General features: G+C 31.6%; 1 protein-coding gene across 1 annotated transcript in view; it reads left to right on the plus strand.

Moving 5' to 3' along the window:
* The window catches only part of LOC129218948 (carbonic anhydrase-related protein 10-like), a 128,535-nt gene that overhangs the window by 81,783 nt on the left and 25,709 nt on the right, over positions 1–21,043 (plus strand). The window contains exon 7 of the mRNA XM_054853268.1: positions 6,952–7,083. Within this exon, the coding sequence (XP_054709243.1) occupies positions 6,952–7,083 (132 nt within the window). The remainder of the gene's footprint in view (positions 1–6,951; positions 7,084–21,043) is intronic.

Here is a 21,043-nt window from a genome sequence, read left to right on the forward strand (position 1 = left end):
TTTGAGTTATTTTGGTTTTACTAAAAAATTTCAAAGTGTACGAACACTTTTGGGAGCCACTGTATATACGTGCATTTACGTGTATACATCACCAGTACATGTATCCACGTATATCCACGAGTATATCCGCTAATATACATGTATGCTTACAGAATGAATCCAAGATTTTTTGCAAAATCTAAGTGGTGTGAATGGGGAGGATAAGAAGCAAAGAATCATAAGGAACTTATGGTCGCTGACGCGCTACATGCACAAAAGGTCAGAAACTGACGTTAGAAAAACAGGTCACAAATTTGTTACACAAAGATAATTTTACCCGATATTTTAGTTTTTAAGACATATTTAGAGCAGTTGTTAAAAGTTACAGCCTGTAGTAGTTCTAATACACGCATCGCGACGAAGATGCAGCGACTGATGAAAGTTTTTCAAAAGTCTCGTAATTGCAACAGAGTGATTGCGATGCATGTATTACAGCTGCCGGCCGCATATTTTATCAATAACTTTAAAATTTTCTTGAAACCTAAAATGTTGTGTAAAATTGTCTTTGTGTAATACATTTGTGACATGTTTTGCATCCATCAGTTTCTCGCTTTGCGTGAATGTAGCGAGTCAGCCTTGAGTTTGATTCTGGATGTTTCTTATGATTCTTGCTTCGTATCCTCCCGTCTAACACTTTTTAATAATTTGACCAAGAGTTTAGACTCACCCTGTATACATGTATATCATATGCTTGTATGCAAGTGTATACTCGAGTACGTACGCGTATATACGTGTCTCCCTGAGTATATAATTGTTCGTATATACACAAGCATATAAGCGGGAATATACGTGTATAGTCGAATGTATATCTGTATAGATAAAAAATACTTGCAGGTACCCAAAGACGTGTTTATTGGTGCATTTATGTGAATACGTATATATACGTGCCTACACGTGTATATGCGTATACATACGCATATATTCGTATATTTAACCCTGTTTATTGTAAAAACAATACATATTAAGTGAAATTAATATTTAATTTATATCTGCCTTATACTTAAAGATTTAGTGACTTTAGACGAACAATATTCGTTAAGCCTAATATTATGACCACTTTACCCCATCTTGCTTAAATTGTTCTAACAAATTATTCAAAATAGATTCAGCTAACTGCTAATGCGTAAGAGTTCTTGAGACATGTAGGAAGGTTCCTGTGCAGTCAATCCGTTCATAATTCTAACAAACAAAATTTCCCAAGGAAGTTAAAAAAGGTGTTCAGATTTTAAGAATTTTCATATTTACACAAAATATTTTTTTTTACCAAATAAAATTTTTCTAGTTGTAAAATTTTGTATTCAAAATATAGTTCATAAATGCACTACCCTAAAATAAAATTTTCACATTTATTCGAACATTAATTTCCCAGCTATAGCCATTTATTTGAATTATGACCACTTTACCCCATTGACCACTTTCCCCCACCAGACCCTACTTAGTTGATATTTTGGATAGCATCGAAATGCGACGATTTCTTTGCTCATTTGAATGCATTCAATATTTTAACGGCTATTTCCTTTGTTTTTTTTATCGAATGAATTGGCTATGTACTGCTTTATCACTATTAATACGTTTGAAGATCACATTTTTGAAGAACTATTGTTGGTCCACTGAAGATGATGACAGGATTAAGTAGAACCGTTCATAGGCTATATATAGTTGAGTGCTCGATAAATTTCTTGGAATGTTGATGAATCGGCAAGATCATTATTTCTGGAACAACATCAAGTGATATTGAACTTGTTAATTTTTGCGACTATAAGTAGTAATTGGCGTCTTGAAAAAAAACTTGAAGATGTTTTGCAATTAATAAATTCCTTGGACTATTAAAGAATTGGCAAGTTCCATGATTTCTGCAGCAACATCAAGTGGGTATTGACTTGTTGATTTGCGACGAAGATCAAAAATTTTACTTCTAAATAAACAGTTTCTTGATTAATATAATTGAACATTCATTAAAATACTTATAGTCCATATCTTACTCATGATGTTTTCAGATATCGAAGAAACTTGTATTTTTTCCTTTTCTGCGGCTGGAACAATACACACAGATTTCGCACCCACATGATGCTGCTTCACGAGGAGTACTGCACTGGACTTTTTTGAAGATAAATCAGAATCACAAAAACGAAATGGCACAAGGACGCTGTGTCTCAATATCCAATCACATTGCTGCATTTAAAAAATGACAGCATAAGACTCCACCCTTATTTTTTCAAATTTAGGTGAACAATTTTGGCTCGTGTTGGTGCTGCCCTCTATCAGTACAAAATACCAATATTGTAAAAATCCCAAAAAATAAAAATGTTAAAGTCTGATTCTTTAACACTTACGATTGACAATATTACTAGAACTTTGATATTAATTTCTTACTTGCACTGTTTTGCATCTTACCATTTGTACTTTTCAGCAAAGGAAGGAGAAGAGACAATATTGCTCTTAAAGTTATGCATTTTAGGTGGGTTACTAACTGAAAAAGAAAAGACGAAACCTCAGTTATAAACAATACACTTAGTTTAGACTTGGTAATACCTTATTGCACACATTTCAGCATTTAGCTACGTATTTATAATAATATTTTAAAAGAACACAAACTTGTCTGAGTTTTTGAAACAGATATCCAAACACGTTTGGAGCAACATTTCAGAAACTTGTCTAATTGTAAACTAAAGTATATCTTCAGATTTATATTTATTAAATATTGACGCTAGAGCAATATTTTTGGGCGTAGTTAAATATGAATTTTTAAAAAATTTAAACTCTTTCTTAGATGATATTTTTTACAAACTTCAAACGTATTAAATATCAAAATTTCCTGATAACTCCAAATTCACTAGTGTTAAAAAATTTTTGACGTAAAAAATTTACTAAAATCTACGCCTTTCACGAATTATTGAAGATTTTAATGGTAATCGAGAAGTTATATTACATGTACTTTAACTTATTTTACAAGCAAAAGTATTATTTTTTTGCGTTACATACTTAAGAAACACGTTAACATTGCACATACATAACAATGAATACATTACAACTTGTTACATTAGATATTCTATAACCCTGTTTTTTATGAACGACAAAAATAACTATTCTGGGGCATTTCAAGAATTGTTCTTATGTTTTACTGCTTATTATTAATACATACCACATCGAAATTGCACATAGTATATCTTCTTACTTTAAAAAACAATCCAATTAAAATAAAGAGTTTTATTGTTTCTCTTAAAACAATACGATTTATTGTGTAACTAAACCCTATCATTCAGAGAAACCCACTGAAATTTTACTACAATTTTACTATTATGTTTTAAGAACACGTGTTTATCGACAGTAAAAAAAAAAATCAAATTTGCATAAAGAAACATAGCAATAATTTCTAACAGACGTGAATAGCCATCTGGAAATGCATACATATAGAAAAATTATTCTCATGGGGGCAATAAAACTTCTACGAAACTGCTATTACAACTGAGTGAGAGGGTAGAATCGCTATTAAACGAAATGATTCAAACAACCTCAGTAGCTGCACGAAGAACTTCTTCCATGCGCCGTCTCAAAATTTAGAAAGAAAATAAAATTAAGTTAGTTATATATAGCTCACAAGTCGGTTGGTAGTCAAACTCGGTTTTTATCGATACCTTAGAAAATACGAGAACAAATCATCGGAAGAATGAGAGTTGACATTTTTCATCGCCTCGTCAGGACCCTTTCATATCTACTTCTCGCTCAGTATAAATGAGATTAGAATCATCTTCAAGACATATCCTATATCACTTGAGGGCTCATGACCGAAATAAATGACAAGGACATGTTTCTTGACCAGCACCATCGCCATCATCCATCAAACGAGTCGCCGCATACTTCTGTTACTATAATCAGTGCATTTAGTAAATGTCCAGACATTGTTTGTTTGTGAGGTGGCTAATTTCTCCATACATATATAATATTTTTATAAACTCTTCGGAAGCTGTAGGTTATATGAATGAAAAACTAGCGAATATATGTAAGATTTTAAATATTTTTCCCTAATTTATCTGTATATTTGTTGTGTTTCGTAGATAGTTTTAATACCATGTTGATCATTACTTGATTTTTTTATATTTAAATTTCAGAGTTAAGATATAGGTAAAAATGTGTGAACGTGTGAGTGATTGTGTCGGTATGTAGGTTAAACGCATGTGGAACTTGGGGGGGGGGGGGTAAGGGGGGTAAAGTGGAATATCGTGAAAAATTCAAATGGTAAAATAGTTTACTTTCTTGATGTGTCATCAGCTGAAAAAGCTTTAACTATGTTGTTAAATATGTTGATTAAAACAAAAAAAGGAATATTATCCTTGCAGTTTTCGGTGCATGAGAATACAAGCCATTTTTAAATAATGTACTGACATTGTAATACTGTCTTGTACATCAAAAATTATTTTTACTAAAAAACATGATATTGTCCTTGTTATTACCATTATGATGTTCAGTGTAGTACTTATTTATTTCATGTTAGGCATGTTTTGACTTCAATTGTGTAGTACAATGCAGGAAGTGAATACGAGGCAAAATGAATTTGGCATAAGTTATTTAAATATTCTCTCATTTCGTTTAAAAAATCATTTACATATTATGATTTATTCATTTACTAATAAATTTTTAAGCATTCGTTTTTTTCATCATTAACGTTTTCATTCCTACTTTATCAATACATTAACATATTTTTTTAAATTCATTAATTTATTTATGTTTCATTCATTTATTATTTATTTCAATAGTAAATAAATGTAATTGTATATTATGAATAAACTCGTAAAAATACATTCATTAGTAAAATATTCTAAGTATATAATATTTAACTTTTGTTTGAGGAAAAATTTATTGCCAAAAATTAAAACATTTTTATGCAAGTCAATCTTTAATTTCTAATGAATGTGTTTAGACATAGAAAATAAAAAGGTTTGCTTTCGAAATATTTTACCTGATTCTTTTTAAGTAATAAAAACGATTTTCCAGTGTCTTCTTTGTGTTTTAACTAACTTTGCTGTAAATGAATATACTTAATTTTTTTTCAACTTCCTTGCTTAAATATTTCCTTTTTTGAATAATGATTACTGACTCAAACGCAATGTATTATTCTCAATGTTTCATTATTTCTTAATGTGCAATATGAAAGTAAGGGTAAACCTTAAGACCAAAACCTCTAAAAAAAACTGTACTGATTTGCTGTTTGAAAAGTTTAGAACACTTATAAATTGAAATCGCCAATATAGTTTCGGGGAAAGCTAATAGGGAAGAATTTATGATAAACTTGTTAATTTATAATTTCTAAAATAAAAACAAATATATAAATTAATTTAAAAAAAGCAAGAAACTTTATGTGCCCATTATTTTTATAATTTATTCATGTGCCCGTTATTTTCATTTTTATAGAAGTTTAAGCTTATTATCAATAATTTTTATTGTTAAAGTAAAAAATCACCCTATGTAATTTAATTGCAAAAATTGATCTACTACATAAAGTTTTTGATATTCATAAAAATGTACAAGGTAATTGGCACAAGTAAGTAAAATAGGTAGGTCGCAGTTATTTCCTTTTCTTCAAAAATGTCATTAATTCCTTGGAAACTAATGTACGTATGAATCTGACAAATAAACCACTTACTTCTAAAACACTTACTAAAACACTTATGTGCGGACCGTGTAAGATTGATACAGATTTGACGTTTTGAGTTTTCTCATTTTTGTTGCTAATGTTGAGTACCAAAATAAAGTTTCATGCAATATTATTACTATATTCCTACCAAATAATGCTCTCAAAACGTCAGTCGATTTTTTTTCATACAATAAAAATATTTTTTTTTTCATCTGTATTTTTTTTCCCGAAATGCAAACATGAATCAAATAAAAAAAATATTTTGCTTATGTCAAAAGCAACGCAATTACGTTTTAAGAGTCTGTTTTACCAGTTGATACAGTTATAAGTATGGATACCTTTACCGCACTATGCTCTTTCATATACATGCATATTTCTAAAAGTTACAAAATTAATTTCGATAATAATATAGTCGAAATAATCTTTAGAATAATTTTGACTTGTAAAACATAAAATCCAGCTCTTTTCAAAACAAAAAATAAATAAAAAAAACTTACGATAAAGAGGATTTGTTTCTAATCATTGCAACTCCGAAATATGTCTTCGCAACTCGCACTGCACAGTTTAACTGTGATATTTAACGTTTCTGCGTTAAATTTAAACTTCATTCTGTATTTTTCTGGTGTAATATACGACGCTTCTTACTTCTTTTATACTTGATGAATTAATTTTCATATTTACGTCACAGTAGTCTAACATTTACACAAAGACTAATCTGAGCCCTTAACTAGTGAAACAGGATATATTACATCCTAAAAATCCCTGGGCAGTTGTTTTCAAACGTTTGGTTATGTTGATGGCCTGATATGTATATGCAGAACTGCCAACAGATAAGAATAAATCATAGTTTGTCCGAACAAAAGTATTAAGTTACGAGTCTTTTCTTCCATAAGTTCACTTTTTTTTGTATTGAAAAAGGATTTATTTCAACCTCAAAACACGTGAATGCAGTAATCTGTAATTATAGGTTGTTATTTTTTATTTTCACTAATTTAGATGTTCAAAAATTGGAAGCTATGTGTATATGTATGTTACTTACAGTAATATTGGATTTCTGTTTATATACATTAGTAAAGGAAAAATCATTCTAAATCGTCTTGTTTTGGTGTTCTGAAGAGCGCATAAGAAATACACAATTGGGGTACATAACCCCACTTACCACAAACATTACAAAAAATAATCTCTCTATATTTTAAATATTTCTTTTTAATGTATAAATGCTAAAAATGTATAAATAACTCCTACAATGCAGATTTTCATGAACTTTTCTCTTATTCCAGATATTTCTACTGCGGCGTTTAATGCAAGGGGACGAAGAACACCCTAAGACGATCCTTGCGAATAATTATCGTCCTCCACAGCCTCTCTACAACCGCTCCGTCCGAACAAATGTATTTAACCATGACATTGGGGTAAGTTACGCTCAAAATCGACTCTTAAGGAACCATTTTATGGGGGCCTTACGTCGGCTTGCTATTTTTATTGCTTTTAGCTATGATGTCGTGCTAAGGAAACCTCTAGAGAGAATAAAAGTCCCATGCGTTTGTTAGCAAAAGCTCTAGAATTGATCTAAGAAAAAGATCGTATTTTGCGCCTTTAACTCTGCTTAAGAGGAAATAATGAAACTATTTTAAGCGTACATTAAAACACTTCGTAAAAAAAATCCCCCTCTTTTCTTTTTCTTTAAGTTTTTTTTTTATTTTTCGCTTTCCTTCTGATAGTTAATCTTCACATAAACAATGTGATTACAGACAGAAGGTTGAAGTAAATAAAAATATATTTTTTCTACTCTGCACAAAATCATTTTTTATTTCCTTAGACTTTTTTTATTAATCTTATGTTGCAATTGTAGTCACGTCTCATGTTAAAATCATTTTTGTCATCACAAAGTTAAGAAAATAAATTAAAAAAATGAGATTGGTGAAAGTTTCACAAGAAAAAATAAATAAATTTGTAAATCGGCATTCACCTTAAGATGCCATTCAGATCCTAAAAAAATTCAAATTTAGAAAAGCGAGAAAAATACCAAGGCATTATTCATATGCTTTTTATAAATTGCTTCTGCCCAAATAACTGATTATCAATAATAATGTCAAAATAAGTGTTAAAAATCAATTTTTATCTTTCATATATATATATATATATATATATATATATATATATATATATATATATATATATAATGGTTTTTAAATAATAATTTTAATTAAATTTTAACATTAACTTCATATATTAAATTAAGTAAACATCTTGAACTACAAGATATACACAAGATTGATTTAACAGATTGTCAAATAACAAGTTTTAGTCCAAATTATGTTTTAAAACATCTATAAAACGAAATTACAAAATGCGAGATTAAAAAAAAAATTGCTTTCATTTAAATGTGTTACTTCAATCAGATATTATAAGTCACTAACTGTACTTGATCTGCCTATCAAAAAGTAGTAAACTAGTGTGTAACTCTGAAATTAGAAGTCATTGAATATACTTACAGAAATATAGATAAGTAACAAAAGTAAATTAACATAGAAGATAATAACCTTTACATGCAAATGCAAGTGCTACGTACGAATTACCACTGTAATTATTTGTCTGAAATCAGTGCTGTGTTTGTTAAAAACTAAATATTTTCTTAGGGAAAAACATACAATGGGCTAAGAAATTCAAAGCAACATTAAAAGCTGTTTTACACAAAGTTTGAAATGCTACCAAATGCAGGGTAGCATGCCGATGCAATCAATGAAATAATGTCACCTGCCTTACTTATGTATATATATTCAATTGTTTGTATTCTAAGTTTATTTGAATAGCGTACGACGTGCTTCTCAAATTTGTTTTCAAACTTATTTTTCAATCAAAAACGTTTTAAAAACATAACTTAGGTGTTTTAACTCTAAACATTTTTTGAACTCAGCTTGCATTTAATGATTAACCATTATTATAAAAAAGTAAGAATCTGACACCATATCACAAAACAGTTTATCTCGTAGATTGTCGACAAAATGGAAAATAATCATAATAATCATAGGTCATTCTCTAAGTTTTATCAAAAATCATAAAGTTTATATGCAAAATGATCAAATAAGCTTTGTAATGCAATATGTTCAAGGTGAAAAACAATGTAAATAAAGCTCTAATTCTCAAGATAGGGAGATTTCATTTTCTTGAGAATTCGTGCTTTATTTACGTTGTTTTTTTTCTTTAATGAAATTTGTCAAAAATTAAAACTTACACTGGAATAAAAACATTAAAACATTGCCTGTGAAAATCGTAGGAAACATTGCAAAAAAAAAAAAAAACATATATTCTATTTTTTTCCCCACTAAGTTTATATCGAAAGTAGATGAAATCGTATTATTATTCATTGCCTGTCCAGAATGTTCGTATTGTTTTTAATTAGATTATTTTTATCTTAATATAGCTGAAGACCAAACGGGTAATTTTATTGTTAGAAATAAAACATTTAAATATTTCCGACGTATTAAGCGTGGATGGGTTTTTTTTTACAGCCCCTGCCGGGTATACCACTAAACTAATTAGCACTGCTGGTCACCTGTTACTAGGCACCTGCTGCCCTTTGTGTCCTGAATTGGTCGGAATTCCCTGAAGACTGCACTGTCTCTAAATGAATGTTTTCTCGACTCTTTATCAGAAACGTCCGCAGGGACAGCTGAGCAGGAAATTCAGTTGCGTAATAGGATTTATTTCCCCCTCTCTATTTAAACTTCATCATAAAAAAGGTTGATGAAATGGTAATGTATTTCTTAGAAAGGGAGGGGGATAAAAACGGCATAAAAGTAATATGAAAGTAACGTGATATTCGTAAAGGTTAGAAAAATCGTACACTTGTTTTAAATGTGCTAAGCAAATGACCGAACATATTTTGACTACAATATATACAATCAAGCCCGCTTATTACAACATCGGTTAGAAGAATATCTCCCTTATTTGAATACTTTTTCGTGGAAAATTGGCTATTCAATTAAGCGGGCTCGATTACATATATACAATAGGTACCGCTTAATGGGATCACTTTGGGCCAAATACAGTTTCATAACAACAACCGATCGATAACAAAAACCAAAAAGAATCGAGGACCCAACAAATGATGTTTTTTTTTAATTAAGAAGCATACTTTATTTTTACTAATGCAAATTTAAGTTGCAATGATTGAACTAAACGAAGTTATAAATAATAAATTACCAAATCAGCAGAAAGGAAAAGCTGTTTTTTTTTTTACATCAATTAAACCATCCATCCGATGCTACGAAGCCGTTTTTACCCATTTACGTATAAAGCAGGGTTTTCTGCTTTTTGCTACATTACCGGGCCGTTTATTCGTGTATCCTTTTTTCTGACATTTGTAAACCAGTTTCATAGAACATTCAACTTCACCATTTTTCCGGCACTGTATCACTTGTTGTTTAAACCTTCGTTTAGCTTCGCTTTGTTTTTAATCGTGTTACGATTTTTTAGTAACTTATAAATAATGGCTGAGAAATTTTTAGCTGTGCTGCAGCATTTTTTTGATTCGTCATGGTTAAATTGTCAAAGCGTTTAATGTCATTTTTTCCCTTTAGAGTTAAATCATTCTATTTTTTCTCCATTGCTAGAATGTTTGACCGTTTGAATTAAAGTTTTTGGTGTAACTGGATAGGGAGAATAATTCTTCTGCTTTACTGGTAAGAAGAGAACTTGTCTTACCGGAAGCTACATTAAGGTTCCGTTCGCATAGCGTTACTGGTCGACCGGTGACTAACTGATGTGTAACTACAGCGTTCTAACTGAGCTACAGGTTAATAGGACCAGGGTTTAGTATACTTGACCGGTTGTAGCTCAAACGATTTTTTTTTTTTTGAAACTGCCGTTTAGAGATTTTGGGGGCAATTCAACTTTGAATGTTTCAAAGCTTGTAGCTCCCTGATAAATGTAACTATCTCAAAATAAATAAATAAATAAATAAATAAAAAATAATAAACAAAAGTTTTAAAAAAAAGTAATTTTATAGGGTTTTGTCAGCTTTTTTCAAATACGTTCTTATTTTGTGTGTAGATTTTCTATGAATTTCAGAAATCAGTCTCAATCTCAGATTTTTTTTTCTCATTTTACTTCCATCTACCGTAACTCCGTCATGGCTAAGAATTGGTCAAGATAATGGATGGTTTTATGCTCCCCTTGGGCTCTTCTAACATCCTTTTCCTTTGGCAAAATAGTTAAGATTCACCCTGTATACTGCATTAATGCAATTGTTTTAAAGTATTGACACCCGGCATTCCATATAATAACCGTTAAAGTAATTTGTTTCAGTTCTGCAGAAAACCATTTATTTGGTTTATTCTACGCATTGCAAGATTCCTGAAATGAAATGCTGGGGGCGAGATTTAATTACGTAAAAAAATAAAATATCTGAATGCAACATGTCAAAAAGGAAACTTGCTTTTAAATTAGAATACTTAAAACAATGTAAAAATTTCTTTTTTTTTCCTGCTTTGCAATGGCAGATCATTGATTCAGAAATTCACCCTAGAAAAAGTGGTTGGTATTGACACTTTAGTACTAATATTAAGACTGCATACAAATTAGTACACACAATACATTAAGCAGTTAAATGCATGTTATTCTGATCCTTAGAAAGTGATACATAAATATTTTTTTTTCTTTTTTAATGGAAAACACTTTTCTAAGTCTGATATAAACCTGGGACAGAATACGTAATTAATAAAATCAATATTAACTATGTTTAAAAAATATAAGATGCATTAAGAAGCGAAGGGATGTAAATCTACTTTTTTAAATTTTCGCGTAAAATGCGTTTTAAAATTAGATTCTAGGTAGGTTTTCATTGAAATTTCTTTCTAAATCATGATGTATAGCAGCGGCCATCAGAGCTACTAGTACCATCGGTTGACCTAAAGCAGAGAGGCTCTCCTTCAATTTGTACTGATTATTAGGGTGTCCCGAAAAAATTTTTTCCCGTTTTTCTTAATGCAAGACCTCTCAAAATTTGCGAAATCGATCGTAAATTACAAAAATAATTTAAAAAATAGAATAAAACTATATCTTCAGGGCTCTACCGATCGTCAAAGTTTTGAAAAATTGTCATTTTTATGGCAACTGAAAAAGAAGTACTGTGAATAAAGTTATAAATTTACTGTGAAATAAAAGCTCGACAGCTGAAATAAAAAGATCGTGATTCGTAATATCAACATGAACAGAAAAAAAAAACATATGGTGATTACTACTGTAAATGCCTATATGGGAATAACCCCCATTTCCGCAGTAGAATCGTCCACGAAGCTTGGCGCCACGTCTCGATTTGCATGCAACAATATGTTACTGACGACTTCGACTTTGTTTGGTTTCAACTTGCTAATTCCTTTTACTTGTTTCGATGGCTTTCTTGGCTTGACTCACGGGTGTTTTCTTCGTAGCCAAAGTAATTTTAATGCTATAAAAGTACAGTTGCAATTGTTAGTGTTATATGCCGATTCTGTTAGTTTTAAGTAATGAGTTCGAGACGTAGTGAGACTACTTGTGCTATACTGGGACCCTACAAGGAACTCGATGATCGGCAGCTACCTACTGTAAAATACATCATAAAATTTATTTTATTTGTCAGGAGCGAACAGAAATGTATGCATAATGGAAAGGACCCTTCCAGTTCAGATATATATACAATTGTTTCTGAAAAATCAACAGTATTTGGACAAAAGCTTCAATTCCAATCGTAACTAAGGAACGAGTAATTCAATTATTAAAATTCCATTTCGAAAAGTACGTCAATTTGAAACGATACCCCAGAAGCAAACGAAGTGATAGTTTTGAAAATAAACTGAAGTGCTTTTTAGAAACATCTGAGAAGCTCTTCGACGTTGCGGCTTGTAAGTGCCCTGTATTTGAGTCTTGTTCGTGTTTAAAACCTAAAAAAGTTCCCATCAATGAGAGAAGTTTCTTGTTGGATCAAAGAAATAACAGGAAAATGATAAGAGGTGTCGATAAGAAAGAAACAGCTAGATTAATGAAACAACAGCAGAGAAAACTTGAAAGGGCAGCAAAAAAGTCTTCTACTGAAAATAACGGTTCTGTCTCAGCAAATTTTGATGACGATTCGATGCGTGAATTTTCTCCAGAAACGTATCCCATCACAGAGACGAATACGGCCTCTGCAGGGACACCATCAACTTCAACGACAAATAGGAATACACTGAGCTTGCCAACAGTTGCTAAGGTCTGTGATAGATACAGTTTGTCGACGCGATCTGCTGCTGCTGTTGCTTCTGCAGTTTTAGCTGATGTCGGCTTGGTTTCAAAAGAAGATTTAACTCTAGTTGTTGATAAAAACAAAATCCACAGAGCTGTAGCTAAAGCTCGGAAAGAAGCTTCCAAAGATATTTGAAGTATTGTTATAAAAAGCATTTACTTTGATGGACGAAAAGACAAGACTCTGATAAATGAGAAAATAGGAGCTCGTTACCATCGGAAAGAAATTTTAGAAGAGCACATCTCAATTTTAGCAGAACCCGGATCAATTTATTTGGGACACGCAACGCCAAGTCGTGGCACTGCAAAGGCAATTCTAACTTCGATTACAACTCTACTAGAAGGTCAATGCTTGAATTTAGAAGACGTGATTTGCGTTGGATGTGACGGAACTGCAATAAACACCGGTTGGAAGGGTGGCGTGATTCAATATTTAGAGGAGTATTTGGAAAGACCATTGCAATGGTGTGTGTGTATGCTTCATGCCAACGAATTACCCCTTCGTCATTTATTCTTGATCTTAGATGGTTGCACTTTGGGTCCTAAAGAATATTCCGGACCTATTGGAAAACAGTTAGCTGGTTGTGAAAATAAAATGACATTGTCTTTTCGCGCGGTGGATGGTAATTTGCCTAATTTGCCGAAAAATGTGGTTGATGAACTAAGCACGGATCAAAAATATCTTTATGAGATTTGTCAAGCTGTATCAGCTGGTTTCTGTAGTCCTGAGCTGGCAAATCGCCAACCTGGAAAAATGGCGCACTCGAGATGGCTTACTTCTGCTAATCGTATACTCAGACTTTATGAAAGTACTCTTAATCCAACAGAAAATTTGCGATTACTTGTTAACTACGTGGTTAAAAAGTGTACGCTCCAGTTTGGTTCTTAATCAAGCAAAAGTCATCTTTTAAGGAAGCAGCCAAACATCTTTTTCAAATGATTGTGTACTCTCGATTTTTACCCGAAAACTTGAAATCTGTTGTGTATTCTGTTATCGAAAGAAATGCTTTTTTTGCGCTACCAGAAAACCTGCTGGTCAGTATGTTGTTTGATGACAGGGAGCACATTCGGGAGTTAGCATTACGAAGAATAAAAAAAGCTAGAGAGGCTGAAAGTAGCACTAAACGCAGAATATTTAAAACACCAAAAATTAACTTCTCTGCTAAAGATTATACGGAAATAATTGTCTGGCAAGAGTGTCAGGTTACAGCACCACTGGTTCTTCGACATATTTCTTACGAGAACCTTCGAATTATGGCAAAAGATAATAGCTTGGAAATCGTTGACTTTCCTTGCCACTCACAATCTGTGGAAAGATCTGTTAAACTAATATTACAGGCTTCACAAAGTGTTACTAACGCTACTTCTAGAGATGGCTTCGTTAGAACCAGGTTGCAATCTCGCGCAGAAATGCCAAATTTTGGACACAAAAATAAGTTTAAATTCTAAACTTTTGTCATTATTTATAAACTGTAGTTTGTTTATTTTGTTTTCTTGTGTTTTGTTTCATTAGTTTCTTAAATAAAATGCTTTCTAAACTTTATTTTTGTATTTTTTAAATCATATCGTTTAGGTCTGTCAAAAATGTAAAATATGCAAAACTTCAAAGAGCGGTAGAGCCCTTAAGATGACACGCAATTCCATTTTTTTTACCTTTTTCGTGATCTGTGAAAAATTTCGCAAATTTTGACATCTCTTGTGATAGTGTAGCTCAAATTTTTTTTTTCTCATATATGGACGGGACACCCTACTGATTATCTCAAAGATTTCAATTTTGGCACTTACATTCCTTTGCTTATCATTGCCTAATACGTTGAAATTCATTTAACTATAACCTGGCAGACTTTGTTCTGCCAAATTAATTATTTCTAGGATTAAAAAACTTTGTTGGATAATTTACAGCTTCGTCAGAACCGCAAACTGTATCGATCGATTTGTATGATACCAAGTCGCATGTCGTATCTCGAAGTTTATAAATCGTCAACCTTCACAATTTTTGCTGCCAAATATGGCTCTTTCTGCCAGCCACGCATGTTGCATGTATTTTGTGCGTACATCGCTGTCAGTGAGAACATTTTCTTAAACCAACGATGGTGCTGAAATTAGAGAGCAATTTTATGCATTCAAAATTTTCATGGACACCAAATTTTCATTCGTCGATATCTCACAATGGATCCGAGACTTAATCAGCAAATGGATCTTGTAGTATTTGGACTTACATGTTTTAGATGAGCCTTCTCAACATTACAATACAGTATCGAGGATTTCAAGTAAACTTTAATCTCACCAGCGACTTTTGAATGTAGAATGACGAAAATGTTTGTCTGTAAGCACTTGAAGAGAGTAACAGAGTGCCTCGTTACCTTTTGGTGTACACTGCGTCTGGGTGTGTTTGAATATTCAGTGGCAGTTTAAATGCTGAATGAGCTGTTTTGCATCCATACAGTTAAGTTACTCCAATGCCAAATGATGCAACGGATAATACGATGTCATTATTAGATCATATTTCGGCAAGAATTGGCAAAATGAGAATGTTTTGCTAGTTTCACATGGTGCATTCCCTTCTCCCTCGAAAAAAATGCACCTTGACAACCGAAACTGCCAGAGGTATAATCGGAATGCCACTATCCAGATTTTTTTTTTTTTTGAAAATTGGGAATCCAAAAATACCTATAACCCCAAAAATTCATCATTCCATACTTTAATAGGAATTTTCCAATTCTTTTACAGGGGTCATCAAAATACCCCTGTAAAAGAATCAAAGTGCGAAATTGAAAATAACTGCAAAAACCTTGCTTAAATTACTCAAACATGTTATTTGTTAACAAATAGCCGATGCCAATAAATACAATTTTTAAATCTTTGATAGTTTTTCGATGTTTTGCCAAAGCGTCGCGTCATTTTGACACTTGGTAGAAAAAAAAAAATTCTAGATAGAAGACACACTAATTACCTATTTGTATGATATATACATTACGACCTATTTTCATACCTGCCAAGTACACATAAAAAATTTCATCAAAAATGGTCGAGCCGTTTCGGAGGAGTTCAAACACAAACACCGTGACAAGACAGCAAAGAATCAATGAGCGAAACTGAAAACCATTACAAAAGCCTTGCTTAAATTAGTTTCAAACATTTCGTTTGTTACAAATGGAAAATGACAATAATTAAAATTTTAGATCATTGAGAGTTTCCGAAGCGCATCTAGTGGGGCCATGTTCCGATATTTTGCCGGAGCGTCGCAAAAGAAAAATAAATAAATAAATAAATAAATAAATAAATAAATAAATAAATAATAATAATAATAATAATAATAATAAATAAATAAATGAAAATCAAAATTCTACATAGGGACTTCATAATTACTTAGCGATATGAGATATACTTCATGTCCTATTCTCATACCTAACAATTAAACGTAAAAAAATCATAAAAATCAGGCGAGCCGTTTCAGAGGAGTTCAATAACTAAAACCATGACAAGAGATTTTAATATATTACATTCTCATACCTAACAAATAAACGTAAAAAAAAAGCTTAAAAATCGGTCGAGCCTTTTCGGAGGAGTTCAATAACTAAAACCATGATAGGAAATTTTTATATATTAGATTCACATTCCTAACAAATTAACATGAAAAATTCAGAAAAATCGGACGAGCCGTTTCAGAGGAGTTCAATAACTAACACCGTAACAGGAGATTTTTATATATTAGATTTAACGCAAGTTCATGAATCACATTTATATCTTAAGGTACTTATATCTCTAGTATCTAAAATCAAGAAATCTTATATGTTAGTTAAAAAAGTAAGTAAATGTGCAATGATTTCAACTGCGTAGGATAGTATTTTGGTTTAGGATCATTTTAAGACCATTTCGACGCATAACGTTTGCCCAAGAGAGGAGCGTTTTCCTGGATTAAAATAAAATATCAAATAAACAGCATAAAAACGTATGAAAGTAATAACGGAAAAAATAGGTAATTTGAACATTAACTATAAAAAAAGTGTAGACAACAGAAAAAAACTGGAAAACAGTGCGATCAACGAAAGAAAGTACTCTAATCAGCGGATTGATAATTTGTTTGTCCACGTAATTGTAATTTCAACATTATTTTCTTAGATTTTGCTTAAACCAAATCTGTTTTTGGGGAGAAATGTTGTTGTTGTCGTGTCTAATGACGTGCAGAGTGCGAAATGTTTAAATGCCTCCAAAAGTCTTGATAACAAGATCTGATAATTCTGGAGCCCGATGGCTGTACAGAATTTTTTAATTGGTGGTGCTCCAAGTTGGAGGAGGGAACGAATAATGGCATGACAATTAAAAACATGATCAAGGGTTGAGTTGTAAATGGGGACAGTGCTTGCAGATGGGATAGGATTTACTATTAGTTGGTAATATCTTCATGTCCTTGAAATGTCCAATGCGGTTCTATATAACTCCCTACCCCCAGGCATGTCTGGACAATGGAAATAAATGGCAAAGCCTTTAATCTTTTGAGCAGAAATTACATACAGGAAAATATAATATGCACAAAAATTTACAACAGGCATTGCAGAAAGGAGGGGAAGACCTTTTTTAAGGGGTGAGAGAAAAATTTGAGCGTCTCATCAAACTCCTGGTAGCGTGGTAGCGATAAGATTAAAAACCAGTCAAGCTATTCCACCAGTGACGGTGATGAAACTCACTCTAAATAAAATTACAAAACACAACACGCAAAAAAATATTCCAATTTAACAACTCGTCCTAATTGTGTGTGTCTCAAGATTTCGAAATGCTTCGGTTACCCGTTTAAAACATAGATGCATTCGCTTTTCATAAATACCTTTTTTTCCTTCGTATTTAATATGTATTTAAATACTGCAACTTCATACGTTTAAGAAATGCCCACGCATGGAGGAAAATATTAATACTGTCAGGGCTGAAAACGAAAAATAAAAAGCAAATTAGTTAATAAAAAAATCATAAAATCCTTTTCCTTTCAGTACTGGATGCATAGGTGGGTTTTTATGATTACCTGTACATCAATAATTGATGAAAGAAATTTTAAAACTAATTCGCCAGCTTTTAAAAAGAAAGTGAAAGATAAATTGAAAGTCAATAAATTTGCACTTGAGTTGGTTTCTGATTAATAAAAATAATCTGTGGTTTAACTCTAAGCAAAAATGTCTTATTGAGAGAAAGCTTAAAATCAGAAATTAATCGTCATCAGTTACGGTTTTATTCGCCCGGACTTTCGTTTACTGGAAATTTTCAATTAATTCATTTCCACCATTCTGAATAAGAAAGCCCCTTTAGGAGGAAAAGAAAAGGAAATGGCTGAAATGATATTACAGAAAATACAGAATTTTGTTCGTGTCTCCATTTCTCAAGACAAAATGAATCTTTTCCGACTGAAAGTCTTTCTTTGACGTTTGAACAGACTAATAGAAAATTAATTAATTTCTTTGATCACGTATTTTCTTTTTTTTCTTTTTTTTTAAAGTTTGAAAAAAAAATACATAAACATGAAATAATAGAAAGCATGATTCTATTTTCTAGATTTAGCGGTTTCCGCAGATGAAAACTATGTTCGTAAAATATATTTAGGAACGTTACTTTATATATCTCTAATTTTAATATAGACATGTATCAATACACATTTGTTTAGCTGTTACGGATCTGCGGTATTAAAATATTTATCAGCTCATTTATTATTTTAAAGTTTTTCCGTGTTTAGAGCAATAAATTAAGGGAGAGGGGAAAATTTCTATTCAGTAATAATTTTAATATACGATACCATAAAATCTATGCACGGAGATGGATTTTTACTCTCAATTGAGCAGCCTAAAATATACTAAAAACGGAGACAGTAAAGCGCCAAGTAAAGCTATTTTTAATTTTTAGTTTTGGTTCTTTTCTCGTCTGTGTTAACCAGTTATTTTTATTTTAAGTCATCATTTGAGGCAGTGAGAAGCAAAATGAATTAAGTTCCGAAATTAAAAATTTGGAGATAACCAGTACATATAGTAGGTGACCGTCTCCTTTGCCTTGGAGCATGAGATAGTAATAGCTGTCCTTATAGATACTGTTTTACAGCATGATTTACAAAAACATTTCGATGAAAGTCTACCTAGGACCGGAACTTTCAAACGCGTTTTACTCAAAACTTGGAACTGTCCACTTACATAACCTTTGTATTGCACTGCCTTGTTGTTTGCTTTGTGTTTTATGAACAACCAGTGTGATAAATATTTTAATTCATTTTACGTAGGCTGTTCAATAAGTAATAAGACTAATTTTACTGCAGCGAAACCACTCATCGGAATGTTAATTTCTCTGACAATGAAAAATGTCCTTGTCTGTATTAACAAAAGCTACCGATAGTTGTCGCGTACTGACTCATGGTCCTGAGTATCACGTGACTGAATTGAAGCCTGTTGGTGGGCGCCTACAAGACACAGCCAGTTGTCAAAATGGAAGTGTCGTTGGAACAAAGTTATGCTATTCAAGTTTGTTTTCGTCTGCAAAAATCAGCTTCGGATATCTTTGATATGATACGGAAAGTTTTCAACGATGAAGCAATCAATGTTTAGAGTCAGTACATTTTGCTGGAATGAAGCTTTTAAGGAAGGCAAGCAAAATATGGAAGATATTGAACTTGAGGGACAACCTTCAACGTCCCTCACAGAGACAATGATTAACACTGTTGCTATTATTATCAAGAGGAATCTCAGAATTATTTTACATCAGTGAGTTCCGGCTGTTCCCTCACCTTAAGAAACCATTACGAGGCAAACACTCTGAAAGCAACGAAGCATGTCTTAATTTTACGAAGGGCGGAAATAGCTCTCACAAACGTAACGTTCACAAGTTTTTACGAAGTGGACAGAACATTGCAATAAATGCATTGAGTCCCGCAGAAGTTATTTAAAAAAAAAACATGTAAATTATGATTGAAGTTTTTCTGTATTTTTTATAAATTTATTCTTGTTACTTTTTGAACAGCCCTCGTAGAGAAAACGAGACTGTTCTCTATGAAACTGGTTTCCAAACTGAATGCAATTATGTTTTAAATTATTTCCTTCGTCGTTCATAATTTAACATTACGGCAGTTAACGCAAGCGGTCTTACATTTAATGAGCACTAACATATTCTACAATAAACCTGATAATTAAAAGAACTGCTATTTAAAAAAAATGTTGTTACGTTTTTGCTTTATAACCTTTTCAAAAAAAAAAAAAAATCTAGCAATGAACAACTCATTTAAAGTGCAATTACTACAGAGTTGAATCATCATTATCATAAAAATAATGATACTGCTTGAGAATTTTTTTCTATTAATCATTGATTAATTTATGTTGAAAATAACTTTTCAAAGTATTTATACTAATTGCATCATTTAAATAATATTAATCACATTTAATGAAACATAGATAGGATTTGAAACAATTAAAAGTGCCGAAACTCGAAGCTTAGTGGGATTTTTTTACTTAAAATAGACAAGAGCTATGCAGTTTATTTGAGCCGAATGATTAAAGTCACCTCCTACGAAGTAAAACTCTTCAAAGAAAATGAAACGTTTTCCTTTCTTAAACTAAAAAGAATGTAAAAAAATTAATTACCACCATTTTTTCGAATGAAAGAAAGAAACACTTCCTTAAGCTTAGAAAATAAATATTGCTGTTTTCAACGCGTAAATATAATATCATTAATTAGAATTTTCCTTTGAATTTAACCGTTACGAACATTTAGTTCTTTAAATGCTTGAAACAAATAATGCAATTACTTTTAATTTGCTTTTTTTTCTACCTAGGACAACAAGTGTTTTGATTCGAGAAAACTGTTTTATAGAGGTAAGTAAAAAATCATTAACCTTTTTGTAAAGACATAATAAGAAATGAGAAGCAATTTTGGTTGTCAAAATTGTATCATTCTCAAAGATAATTGTGGTCGACTTTTTAAGTGGTTCGTGTTGAAAGAGTTACTTTTTAAATCCATTTTTTATACTTTCTTTATTTGTGTATTGGTTTTTTTGCTCAATGTTCATTATGAAAATACCTCAACTTAAAACATTAGGTATTTTATTTATTTATTTTTCTCTAAACTTAACGGAAGTATGTAAGAGGA

Source organism: Uloborus diversus, chromosome 3 (genome assembly GCF_026930045.1).
Source record: "Uloborus diversus isolate 005 chromosome 3, Udiv.v.3.1, whole genome shotgun sequence".
In the NCBI taxonomy this organism is placed as follows: Eukaryota; Metazoa; Arthropoda; class Arachnida; order Araneae; family Uloboridae; genus Uloborus; species Uloborus diversus.